The 13,696-nt window shown below is 35.9% G+C and overlaps 2 protein-coding genes and 1 non-coding gene across 4 annotated transcripts; 1 reads left to right on the forward strand and 2 right to left on the reverse strand.

Annotated features, from left to right (window-relative positions):
- Positions 1-2,067: 2,067 nt before the first annotated feature.
- On the reverse strand, positions 2,068-4,433 carry LOC110609046. The gene is made up of 3 exons (XM_021748359.2): positions 4,282-4,433; positions 2,688-2,801; positions 2,068-2,438 (listed from the first exon to the last, which is right to left on the reverse strand). The coding sequence occupies exons 1-3, from the start codon at positions 4,345-4,347 to the stop codon at positions 2,307-2,309; spliced, it is 312 nt and encodes a 103-aa protein (XP_021604051.1). The 5' UTR covers positions 4,348-4,433; the 3' UTR covers positions 2,068-2,306.
- Positions 4,425-4,498, forward strand: TRNAI-AAU. Its single transcript has one exon. It is a non-coding gene; the product is annotated as a tRNA-Ile (tRNA).
- Positions 4,499-5,171: 673 nt separating this feature from the next.
- Positions 5,172-13,238, reverse strand: LOC110609043 (histidine kinase 1). Of its 2 annotated transcripts, XM_021748357.2 has the most exons (13): positions 12,290-13,223; positions 11,736-11,978; positions 10,836-11,630; positions 10,438-10,685; positions 9,674-9,833; positions 9,162-9,288; positions 8,981-9,070; positions 8,321-8,509; positions 8,154-8,223; positions 7,904-7,946; positions 7,515-7,655; positions 5,973-7,142; positions 5,172-5,705 (listed from the first exon to the last, which is right to left on the reverse strand). In XM_021748357.2, the coding sequence occupies exons 1-13, from the start codon at positions 12,539-12,541 to the stop codon at positions 5,490-5,492; spliced, it is 3,744 nt and encodes a 1,247-aa protein (XP_021604049.1). In that variant the 5' UTR covers positions 12,542-13,223; the 3' UTR covers positions 5,172-5,489. The 2 variants fall into 2 exon arrangements, with proteins under 2 accessions (XP_021604049.1, XP_043810032.1); XM_043954097.1 differs by lacking the exon at positions 8,981-9,070 and having other exon boundaries at positions 12,290-13,238.
- Between the last annotated feature and the right edge of the window lie 458 nt (positions 13,239-13,696).

Here is a 13,696-nt window from a genome sequence, read left to right on the forward strand (position 1 = left end):
TATAAAAAATAAATTTTATAAAATTTTTATATATTTTTATTTAAAAAATAAAATTTAAATATTTATTTAAAATATTAAATTTTTTAAATAAAAATAAAAAAATATTTTTATATAAATTATTTATTAAAATATATAAATGAATTTTATTCGGATAATAATAATCATGGCCGGAGAACCCAACCTAAAGTTGCTGGCCTTTGATGAATTAACCATCTGTGCCCTCACCTCAAGCATAGAAATTAAACAGTTGAACAAGATGAACTCAATCATTATTAAACTGCAGTCTTCTTGACAACAAGGCTCTAAAATTTAAAAGAAAATTAATTTTAAAAGAAATAGTAACGAGGGTTTTCTGTATGAATGCGCAGGATAATCCCTTAAAGTAGGTAGGATATCAGAAAAAACTTAAAACAAGATCTAAGTAACTTATATAAGAGAAAAGCTTGTGAGCAGAGGGATTGATCCTTCCAATGATCTAGTTGTTGACATCTCTTGGACAGTTTCTACATTAAGGTGCAGACACCAAGAAAATCCATATGAAGGAAATGACTAGAACTAAATCTTGAGCTTAAAATATGCCCCCAATTGGATTGATACCACTCAAGTTAGAATAAACATGGTTCATTACATATAAACATGATTCCGTTACATTTGCACAATTTCGATCATTGAATTCAAAATCAAAGGAGATATTTAGTCTCTAACATATAATTGCACATTTTCTGATTTTCAAAAAATAAAGTTACTAAATTCTCAACCACTTGTTTTGAATTCAAGAATTGAGATTATTGATAGTCACGTTTCCACAAAGTAAGAGGTCGAATCGCAATTAATTTCCCTCTTTCCCATTGTTGTTATTAATTATTATACAGACAGATTGCGATTGTGATTTTTTTTCCTTTCTCTTTTATTCAGAAAAGCTCGTACCAATCACCGGCCAACTAAAATTTTCACTCACATTGCAAGGCGACAAGCTCATGCATGCTCATGATATTACTAAAAACATTTTCATTGCAAGGTGGGATATATATATAGAGAGAGAGGGGGGGAGAGATGTTTGATAGCTCAACATCTTACATAATGTCAACCAACTAAACATATAAATACTCCAATCAACACTCTATGTGAAGAAAATTAGATTCTATGACATGTTTGCCTCATGCTTTCTCTTTCTGTCTCTCATTCTCCTCCTCCTAGTCCTCCTCATTATTATGATCATCATTTTCAATAAGATGATAACAATATAGCTCAATTCTGTATAAGTTGAATTTAGCTCCATTAATCCTTCAAAGTGCACCATCATTTTAGACATTAGCTAAAGTTTGACATTTACATATGCCAGCCTACAAAAGGCTTAACTTTTATGTTTTAACTTTTAAGTAGAGTCATACATCATAATCGTGCCTGAACTACTTCAGGGTCCATGAGACAAAAAACCAGATATTAACTCAGACCAAGACTGCGTTGAGAATTAGAGTAAATATGCTTTTGTGTTCACCAATGTTTGCAGGCAATGTAACCTCAGATCGTGCCTGAACTACTTCAGGGTCCATGAGACAAAAAACCAGATATTAACTCAGACCAAGACTGCGTGAGAATTAGAGTAAATATGCTTTTGTGTTCACCAATGTTTGCTGGCAATGTAACCTCAGATCCTGACATAAGTGACACTAACTACTAAGACTGTCCAGATCTAAGCAAACTATCTTCATAGATGGTGCATACATGCACGATTTTGCTTTACACGCCTTTTCTTATTTATTCAAGGAGGAAAGTGTCTACTTATCAATTGACAATGCTGATTCTAACAAGTATCTAACCACCTTATTTTTCCTTCCCAACAGTGTCTCACCTCACTGAATAAAATTATCATCAAAAGAATGTTTACCTAAACACTGATCCAATAGAAAGTTATTCTAGAACAATGCTCTTCTGACTTTTAACGTTTTAGCTTTTAGGTCCTTTAAGGATCAATGTCAACATCAGGCAAGTAAAAAAAGGTGAAAATAAAATAGTCAGCTAACGCCTGAAGGCAGCTTAAATAAGTATCAAAATGGCAAGTTGAGAGGACAAAGAAAAAGAAACTTCTCATACGAAACTAAAAATAAGATGCAACTGTTTAGACATCCCTGCATTACCTCAAAGTGTAAGCAAATTTTTGGCGCGTCACATAAACAATATCTTCCCAAGACAGCATGAGGAATTAGAAATAAAAAAGGTTAATGGTAGAAAGAAAACAAGGATTTACAAGCCTCAGCAATATGCCAATGACTCTGAATTTCAAGTTCTCCATAACTTAACTCAAATTACAGCGCTCGAAAACTGTCTGCTTTATCAAGTCTGGCCATGCCCGAGCTTGATGATTCACCCATTGCATCAGGAGAAGCTGCTGTCTGGGGCAATTCCCTCTTCAGAGAAGTTGGCAGTCCTGAAATCTCCTGAGAAATAGAAAAAGAACAAATCCATTAGCAGGTTTAAATTTTGGTTCATGTCTTTTTTATCTTCACCCTTTCGATTCACTCTCCAGTCTCCAGTCTCCACCGGAAGAATGTGGATTGTTTGTGTCATTATGTGGTTAATGGAAAACACATGTAGTCTCTATTCATATCACTTAATAAACATACACAGCTAAAAGCACTATAGTTGTCATTCATACTTATAGAAACCTTAACAAGAAACATGATTACCTTCATTAAATGCAACCTCAAGTCACAAGGTCGAACTTGATTGCCAATACATGCCATCACAAATTTTGAATGTTGAAATAACACATCTGCAGCAGCTTGTTTTTTCTCTTCAACCTGCAAAAAGATAAAAAAAAAAAAAAATGCCCATGACAATTAGGATGAGAATAAAAAAAGAAAACAAAGGCAAAAAGATTCTAGAGGAAAAAAAAATATTAGTGAGATGCAGGTAGACCCAGACAAGAGCTGGTTTGGGGCCTGAGTTGGACCGAGAACAGCCTGGGTCAAACCCAGACTTGGCTTGAGTCAATAGTTCGAGGCTTAAACTTGAACCAGAACCGGATTGGCTCGTTGGGTTCAGTCCCCCTCTCCAACAAAACTGGCAGTTCAAATTGCTAGTTCTAGCACGGTTCTGATCATATTCTTTTGTCAAAAAATGAGTGGCAGCTTTAGAGAGAGCCACGCGGACTAAACTCGTTTCCAAGGAACTAGAACTAAACTGAATCAGAACTGGCTGAAACTGTGGCTAATCAGTCCAATTTCTGGTCCATCCCAATTCCCCAGGCCAATCCCTAAATTGGACCAGACTAGTGGCTAGGCCTAGATGCAGGTAGGCTGAATTAAGAAGTATAAATTCTCTCTCCAGAGTTCACCATGACAGTTTGCAGAACTTGATAAGGTGCAAAATTATCAAAGTTATCAAATCTTAGCAGCATTACTTGTTGGCACAACTAATGAAGTTCAAATAGTAAATAGATGGATACACTCATCTCTCAGTGAAATTAGCAAAGGCAATTCAATTCCATAATATTCCATTTATGCCAACAGTGGTTGTCTTGTTGATCCATATGCTACTGCTCTTCTGCCAACAAAGTTTAGTTCTCCCTTTATAGTGAAGCCACTGCTGAAGGAGCAACTGCCACTAGTTAAACAACAGTTACCCACTGCTGATGCATTATGCTGCCCGACATTTGGCATTCTAGATGGAATTTTATCCATAAGATGTTCATATGAATGTTCCATATGAGATTGCTCAGATATAAGTTATATTTGACAATAAGAAAAAGGAATTACTCCAAAAGAAAATTCAAATTCAACTTGCTGGACGTTCATGATATGGTTTTCAAAAATTGGTAGGAGAGTCTCCCACTATCGATTGCATTAATCTTCATTTGAATGGCCACAAACCCAGTATTGTTCTCAAGTAAAGAACAGAAAAAGAAATCTCAGAACAAGTTAGTCCACAAAGTTTCAGACTCAAATTGCGCATCCGAAACAGCCTAGCTCAAATTTACTACCTTATAAGGTGTTGCACTTATTGTTTCCCAAATACCGACAATTGATTTTAAAATCTCCACAATCAAGAGAGCGATAACATCGATTGATTTGAAGATAATCTATCGAGCCAACGAATTCAACCCATCGCAGTACAATTCGTATTAAATCAAACAGAAAAAGAAAATGCTACACACAGAATGGATTTCATTGTGACGTTTGCAAATTTAGAGAGAAACTTAAACAAATGAAATCAAACAGAGAAGAATTTGATAATAAATAAAATAGTTGGATATTGAAAGCGAAGAACTTGCATCCCTACCTCGTAGTCTTCTTTCATGGCCAGAGCTCGTTGAAGATTTCCTTTACCGAACCTCTCCCCACCCATTCTCACCCTGTTATGCGGTGCTAATGGCTACTTTTTCATTGCTACATTAAACTTACAGGAGACAAATCTCAGCGAATGGCCTATTAGCTCAGTTGGTTAGAGCGTCGTGCTAATAACGCGAAGGTCGCAGGTTCGAGACCTGCATGGGCCAGCCTGAAGATATAAATTTCTATTTTATAATAATTACTGTTATCTTTCTTTAAATTTTTCCCTTAAATTATTTTATTTGTGAGAAAATATACCAACAATTAATATATTGATAATTTTATAGTTTTTTTTTCACATGAAATAGAATAAAAAAAATTCTAATTTGTAAACTGATTTTCTATTTTAAAAAATAACAATTTGCATTTTATTTTTTTATTTAACAATTTTTTTAATTATTTTTTCGAATGTTACATAAGAAAGAAAAGTAACTAAAAATGCACTATCCCATAACCTCCAAAATGAAACTAGGCTGAGTCTGATCTACCTCCAAAATGATTTTTTTTTTCCTTTTATCTTCCGCATTTTTCCCTTTCTTTTTAAAAAACACCAACATGCTCATGATGAAAGAGAAACTAATAAGAAGATTTTATTTAGAGGGAGAAGAAAAGAATCTCCAAAAATTTAGCCTTAAATGATCAATTAGAATAGAGGAGTGGACTGTGAATATATCATTTACAACAACTTCAGACTTCAATGTGCTATGGTTTCAACAAATTGGTGCTATGGTGGGAATCAGAGTTTCCTGGAAAAGATAACATAAATTTTTGGGGATGGGGTGGCCTAGCTAATTGTTCTAGATTACTATTAAATGGAAGTTGCTTTTGGTCTAAGACTAAGCTGTGGAAACAACTGCTGTTTGCATAGAATGTTTCTTTGCATCTGAATACAATTTCAGAAACTCACTCATTGCCTAGATAAAGCAACCTGGTCATACTATGCTCCACAAAAGATACAAGCAATAGAGAAACCAAGCAAGCAAATTAATTTCCAAGGAAAAATCCCTTTATCTGTGACAGTGCATGGAAGATTGGGATACTTTCTAAGCACATAAAACTTAATGTTATGTTATATTTTGAGTGAAAAGATCAAACTTTACTTCCAAAAACCACTTGAGAGAATATTTTGTTAGCTTTTGCAACAAGTGAAGAGAAAAGTTAGGTTGTTCGTTTAGCGAGTGATAGAATGGTGGAAACCATCAGCTTGTAGTCAATTGGCTTTGTTAGATAAGCATCCATGCCCACCTCCAAGCACTTTGCTTCATCGGATGACATTGCATGGGCTGTCAATGCAACAATGGGAATGTGAAATCCTGTTCCAGCTTCTGACTTTCTAATCGCTTTTGTTGCTTCATATCCATCCATTTTTGGCATCTGGTTTTTCAAGCATACAATGAGTTAGAACCCTCAAACAACAAAAGTTAATATACAAAAGCTTGAATGGTAAAATTAATTTATATATTCAATAAACAAACATGTAAAGTCCCTTTTATCATTTTATGATAGCATTTGTAACAAACTGCGTCAGACATAGCTCTGACAAGCTAGAAGCATGAGTTCAAATGCTAACCTTATATCGATTTAAGATTCATATCGTATCCAAGAAAATTTATTGAATGTGCGTTGCGACTGATTTCTCACCTGACAATCCATGAGGATCAAGTCATATGGCAGGGAATATCGAGTTTCAATTTGTGAACCTTTAGTTCCATCTTGCATGGGAGATTCTCTGCCACGCTCTTTTGTATCAGGCAGACAATTTAGAGCATCCACTGCTTGCAGTCCATCTCCGACAGCAATAACTGTAGCTCCCATTTTTTCTAACATGATAGTTGCAACTCTTTGCAGAACTGGAGTATCTTCTGCTAGAAGGATCCTTAGTCCCTCCAGTGCTTTCCTTTCCGTCACAGTCTTGCTGGAGTATGAATTAGCATTCCCTTTAGGACAATTATTTTCTGTATGTTCCTCCCTTTCTTTTGCAATTTCACTTCTAGAGACTGTTGAAAACGATGTTTGTTCGTTTTTCATCAATATAGCTGTTTCCTCTTTGGTGTCAGGCAAGTTGGGCTTGATTTGGCACGCGTCCTCCATCCTCAAATTATTTTCTTCTAGATGCACATCAGACAATTCAGCTAAACTCTCCTTAAATGTCTCATACTGTGAGGAAACTTTAATCCGTCCTCTTTCTTTTTGTTTATCTCCATGAAGCAAGGCATTTAGAACATTAGAATTACCCATTTCAGGCATATCAGAATCTTCAGAACTTGCATTGTCAAACTGAGTGGAATCAATCTCCAGACATTCATGCATATCATCTCTTGTTATAGCTCTCACAGCATTCAAACATTTCTTTTGTTGTTCCTTTATGACAGTTTCCAAAATCTGGATCATTTTTGCCTTGTATAGAGGTTTATTAACCATCAATATATGCCCCTTCCTCCGGAGCTCCATCTTTATTGCATTAGAAGTATCATGATTTAGCATCCAGGCAAATGTGGCTTTCCCAGAGAACATATCAAGGAAGTTAAGTTGTTCCATCCATATATCAGTGCTCAAGTCAAGCAATCCTATATCTACAACTATGACAAATAAAGGATCCCTAACATCTTGCATGTTGAGAACTGCTTTTAATGGTTCATTCAGAGAACACCGAGCCTCAAAGGCATTATTGTGTCTTCTTGAGTAAAAGAGCTCCTGAAGAACTTGTGTTAGCTCATTCCACTCGGACACTCCTAAAGAGGGCAGTCCAATTTTATGCAGCCATTGGGACATAATACCTCTACCCATAGAGCCATATAGTGCTAGCAGAATCTACATTCACAAGTATAAAATGTCAATGCATGATATTTAAAATTTACTTTGATAAGTGGAATAGACAACAGCCATTCACAATTCTTTGGCCACATATATATCTTATATTTAGACCAAAAAACGGAAGGGCTTGATTGTGTTGTGCATGTCTCAGGCATGTATTCACTAAGTCTCCATCTCTTTTCCTAAGACTGATGGTGGACAAAGAGAAATTAAAAGTAATATTATATCGAAAAAAACTAGGTCAAAATTTACAATATGTTTTGGATTTTCTCAATTCTTTTCGTGATATATACATTCATTGATATATCTACCATATGACTTGATGGTACATTGAAAAAAAAGCTTTATTTTCAAAGAGGGTAGGCTTACCACAACATTATGCCTTGCAAAATCTACTTGACAATGGTGTTCTGCACCATCTCCAGTTGTATTAAGAAGCAAGTAAAAACGCATTAGAGTTCCTGGTCCATTCTTCTTCACCACTTTTATTTCTCCACCCATCTTGTGAACCTGCCGTCATGATACAGTTGGATAATGCAAAATATTATTAAATCACAACAAAAGGAAAAAACAACATTCTTCTAACAAATTTAGAGCTAGATTTTAAAAAAATTCATTAAAATAATCTCAAAAAGTTTTAGGTGTTAATTCACCTGATAATTTAGAGGTCATAGACTTGTAGATTAAAGAAATCAATGGTGTTGTTTAATTTTCTCCATAATGGTGTAGGATCTTACATATTCAGGGAGTTTACTTACCAAGGTTCGAACAATGCAGAGTCCAAGACCAGTGCCACCATGCCTGAAATAGAGAAATGTTAAATGATATTTGAATCTCTAGGAATTCCAATTATTGATTTCTCTATCTTTATTATGACAGTTAAGCGATGAATTAATATGCAATAAAGACTCCATGTCATTGGTTAAAAGTTCCAGTCCAGGAACCTATAGTAGTTGTTAGCAGTTTGATTCTTTCAATTGTTGAGTCATACACTGTTTTGCTACTTACAATCTAGTTGTTGAGGGATCTGCTTGCTCAAAGCTTTCAAATACTGTTTCCCATTTGCTTGGGTCAATTCCTGCAAAATATGGGAAACAATCTAATATTAGTTCTCCAAATAGAATGTTCACTTTCAAAATGCACATCAAGATCTCTGACATTTTCAAGGTTTATACCACAGCCTGTGTCATCAACTTCAAACCAAAGAATCACTTTGTTTTCTTTCTTAGTAGCCTTCTTAATGTGGTTCCCTTGCTGCCTCAATTTTGTCTTAAGTGTACACCGTGCTTTCTTCTGATCAAGAGGAAACTTTGTTGCACCATTGAAAGTATTTTCACACCAACCACGAAGAATAATGTGACCCGCTGCACGTTATTTGAAATGGTTATGTAAGAGAAATAAATAACATACTTCTTTTGAATACAGAAGATGCTCAAGTCCATCCTACAATTTTCATTTGACAAAAAATTGGGAACTAAGTTATCCGATAACCATGGAGATTTTTTTCGTAAATACATTAATAAGTTACTAAAACACTTGGTACTATAGATGCCAACCAGAGGATCTGAAATCAGTTTCAGCCTCCCACTCCATTACTCTAAATGAAACCCAACTGAAGAAACAGAACTCATTATTTTCTTCAACCTCAAGCTTGCCAGCAAATGGTCGTCTTATTCAGGTGGAAGGAATATAAGATCATCCCAATGTTATTTCTTAGTATGGTTAAGTGCTATGACACTTTCTATCTGCAAAATTCGTTAACTTTTTCTCTTGTATCACTATGGTAAATGTCTATTAAGAGCCAGCAAGTTGGAAATGCAAAATGTTGTTCTTACATGTAGTAAACTTGATAGAATTGCTAATGAGATTTGCAAATATTTGCACAACTCTGGCGGAGTCTCCTCGAACTAATTTCGGCATATCATCTATAAAATAAAAAGATATAGGTAGAAATGCACATGAGAAACAGAAAGAAAAGGCTAATAATATATCTATTGATATTCAAATTGGTTCTACCAGAAAGATCTAAAACAGCCTCCACATTGTGGTTAATGCACTGCACAGAGAACATATCGATGAGTCCTTCAAGTTCTCGTCCCAGGTCAAACTCAGCATCTTCCAACACTAGCTTTCCAGACTCAACCTGTAAATTATTTCAAAAGCAAAAGTATTAATGTATATTTGTAGTATTACAAAGAAAGCTAATGATTTAAAAATTGGCTGCTGAACTCATAAGAGCAGTGAAATGAAATAAGCGAATATTGAAATGGGTTGCTTAAAAAAATGCCAGTTATTAAGTTTGGATTCTCACAATTCTGAATGAAACTGTAAATGGTTTAGTATTCTCCTTTTGATGTGGAAAATAGCAGGAAGTAAGATTTAACACTTCTGCCCTCAACAGAGCATAATGAACATTATTGCACCTTCTAATGTTCTGGTGTGTTTATATTCGGAAAGTGGTTTGATTAGTTCCATAATTGATAAAATTGCTCACAAATCAAAAGAATTCAGTCTTGCTAATATCTCACCTTGCTCAAATCTAATATATTGTTAAGAAGCCGAAGTAGAGCTGTTGAGCATTTCCTAATTTGAGTAACGGTTGCATATTGTTCATTTGTCAGACAATCATCAGAGATAAGAATATCCAGCAACCCAATCACTGCAGCCATAGGGGTCCTCAATTCATGACTGTAATACAAAACGTAAATAAATATTTATTTTCCATTGTGGATTTGGACAAGTGACTATCATGAAACCATGATACATGTTAATTTTACATCAAAACAGGCTCAATTTCATTTAGTACCACCAAAATCCATCCACTATCAGTAATCCAAGAAGGATCAACACAGGGCACAGGCAACAGTTCTTCAAGGACATCACAGATGAACCCAATTCCTATGCTACATACTACATCTTTGAAGAAGTCTGTGGAATATAAATGAGTTGGATGCCTAAAACTATATGTTATGCATTTATGGCATTTTCACTAAAAGCCTACTGTAGCTTATGCCCCATCCTTTTTGAATCAGTGTAGATCAGTTAAGTTACTGTAAGAAGTTGTTCTACTATTGCTTTTTGTCAGTTCTTATACCTCAACGACATTTACTTTACATGATGGGAGTCCAGGGGGGAAGGGGATTTTATTTTCTCAAAGAAAAAGAAGGAAACAATATATCATAGTTAATCAAGTGCTATCTGAGATATTCTGGGCTTCTAACAGATTTAAAACACTTGCATTGAATTTTTAAGACTTAAAAAAGCCAACTTCATAGAAGTAGAAGCCACTTACCTCATGTTTGCTAGAAATTGACTTTTGTAATTATTTGATGCCTCTGCTCTTCGTCTTGCATCAAGATGGCTTATCAGCTCTGCTCTCAGCTTCATTTCCTTTGATACTCCATTTGTAAGAATTAATATGCAGACACATCCAATGACTAATATGCACACAGATGCAGAAATCAGTATAACCAATGTTTTGAAGGCTCTCTCATCTACCTTCCCCATTATGTATCTTCTTGGAATAATGATAACCCCCACCTGCACAAAGAGTACTTTTGCTAAATCTACGAAATATGGCAAGTGTATGAAAACCTTTCCTGAATGCATTTTATACTGTTAAGGCTTAACAGGGAAGTAGACATATGCCTGCCTCTACAACAGTACAAAGAAAAAATAGGTTGTACTTACTATAGGCAGTCTTTTCAGATTTAGGAAAAATGAATCAATGTAGTATTGTTGGTGGCCGAGCTTTGCATTCTCATGCACAATGTGCCCTGGAGGAAACTTGTTCCCATAGACTCTCTCTAACCATTGAGCTCCCATTTTTATAATTTTATCCTCAGAATCAACAGCCATCATAAGATTCGGCCCTGTTGTTGAATTTCTTAAGAGAGGAGCATTTGTGGAAGTAGCCAGTAAATAACCCTCCTGAGAAGTCAAATAGATGTGTCCACTATGGACTTCAACAAGTTCTCTCATCAGCTGGCCTACACTGTAGAGCGCAGTGGTAACCCCTACAACAGCCACTATGCTCTCATTGGAAGCATCTCTTACAGGCAATGCTGCTGAAAGCAATGGTGAATCTGTATACTTGCTTACTGCCACATGCCAGGAAGCTACACCATCTTGTACTTCTGAAAAGCCTGCAATGTTGATAAGATCATCCGGTGGAATTCGGCTTGCTTTTCCTTTCTTTTCACCTGTTACTGGATCAAGTGGTTCACGGTACCAAATTGCTGAAACGTTACCATGAATGGCTTGTTCATTCCACTTTTTATGTGAGGACAAGTTATTAACATCAGAAGGCTCATTGCCACTGATAGAATAATTCACAAGATTAGAGTAGATATAGAATGTATTGTTACTGCGATGATCTCTGTGGAAAGCCTGGACAAAGCCGTTTTTGTAAGTTATAGTTATGGCATTGAGAGCTTTGCGACTGGCAAACATTGCCCATGTTACATCCTTCATCACTTCGTATAGCTGAAGAAAACAAAAACTCATAAATAGTGCTTCCAAAGGGATCTCAAACATTACCTTTGTCCTTAGAAATGCTATTATAAGTAGCAAATGGACATAATAACTAACCTCAACTTGTTCTGCCTGAGTAGCTGGATTGCTATACCGTTTGATTACATACTCTGAGAGCTTAACCTGAGCTGTAGTTATCTCAGAAGTAGAATTCAAAATGTTCCACATTCGTAATATGGGGCGTTGTAGAAGTTCATAACGAAGGCCAAAAGCTAAGGTGTCTAGGGACCTTTTTGTATAACTCCTTGTGAAATGCCATGTTAGAATGGTAAGGAGCCCAATCAAAATGGCTAGCATGACCTGCATAAAGAATAATGTGTTCATTAACCAAAAGTGTACAATTCTTGTATAAATTCAATTTTCTCACTCAGTGAGTTGAAGTTTCTCACTATAAGCACATAAAATAAACAGAAATTGCATATATAGCAACTGTAACATTGAAATGTAACTTGGAAGAAAAGGGTTTATCGATCAAGTTGACATTCGTTTATCTATTAATCTAAAATCTGTATTAGCCAATAAGTTTTTGCCTTCACTCATTTGAGTTGATTGAATTTCAAATTGAATAACAGAATTTCTACTTAGTATAACAGTACAAAGAGTTCACTAACCATGATTGCTAGACGAACCACGAAAACACTGTAGTATGATGAGAGACAATGAGTACTTGCATACTGGAAATCATCTTGTTCGACATCTCTACGGAAAATTCTTCTACCACTTGCAGGCCTATTCCTTCTCCAGGAACTGAAACCCAGAAATTTATCAAACACCTTTCTCAAAAGAGGACAAGCCATTGGTGCCTTCATTGTTGGAGAACCTTCAGGACTAGTAGCATAGCTGTTATCTGCTTTCCCTGCCATTTCTGAAACCAGAAAAAGTACGTCATTCAAGAAGAACTTAGGCTGCTTTGGTTTATGTATAACAGTCGATCAAAGCGAGATGCTATATCAGTGTGTGATCTTGAATGGGGTGTGTATAAATATGCTGGTTCATGTGTCATTTCCCACTTTTTCAAGGCAAGGCACAAGTTCCTGCAATTTCCTAAGTGGGGAAGAGTGGTGTTTTGTTCCTCATCCACAACAATGACTTATCTTTTATTCATTTGCTCGAGCTAAATTCAGCAATATCATTTTTTTTTTTTTTATCTTTTGGGTGGTGGGGGAATGGTGAAATTCAGCTGTGCCAACTGCCAAGGCCATATTTTTATCGTCCTGAAAACTCCTTGGCCAAGGGTGCTTGGGGACTCTTTGGAGGTGGGTCAGGTTGGACCCACACCTTTTTCTGTTTTTAAGCAGTCGGAGAAGTGAGAAGTGAGAGCCAAATAACTTTATGCTATGATTGAGGTGGTGAAACTTCCATTAAATTGAATGCACCACTGTACAACTGCAGTAACGACAGAGTTCAACTCTCCAATCGAATAAATCCAAAAAGACTATAAGCAGATTCATGGCTGGACTTTGCCCAACTTGTCCCAAGTGGGCGTAAATTTATTGGCCATATGTAATAAAAGGGAAAACCTAGAGAGAGGTAGATCCTCGTACTCACTATCAAAAATCAATGGGTGCAATCTTAGAGGAATTTGGAGTAGAGTGGAGTGACCACTTTGAAGGAGGTGACTTTGAAATGCAGAGAAAAGAAAAAGAAAGCTGCAGAGAAAGAGACGGTAGCTTTCAACTGGCAACTTTGAAAAGTGGTATTTTTTTCATTTGTTATGGTGTTCCTTGGTTTAGTCGGCTGGGTGGAAATGATGTGGATTTAGGCTCATGGCCGGACCTCGTTGAAATTCTCACTTGAACCCAAAAAGGCAGGCTCCTATAAAGCAAGAAAAGCAAAAGCAAAGCAAATCCAAGACACTGTACAAATAGGAAATCACACTGCAGAATAAATTATTCCCGTTTATGCATAAACAAAAGAGAAAATGGACGGTAGGTAATAAATAATAATGTCCGAGGGGGTGGCTTATTTTTCGAGTTAAGTTACTCTAATTACATAAGACGAAGAGAGCGTAAATTGAT

This window comes from Manihot esculenta, chromosome 2, assembly GCF_001659605.2.
Source record: "Manihot esculenta cultivar AM560-2 chromosome 2, M.esculenta_v8, whole genome shotgun sequence".
NCBI classification, from domain to species: Eukaryota; Viridiplantae; Streptophyta; class Magnoliopsida; order Malpighiales; family Euphorbiaceae; genus Manihot; species Manihot esculenta.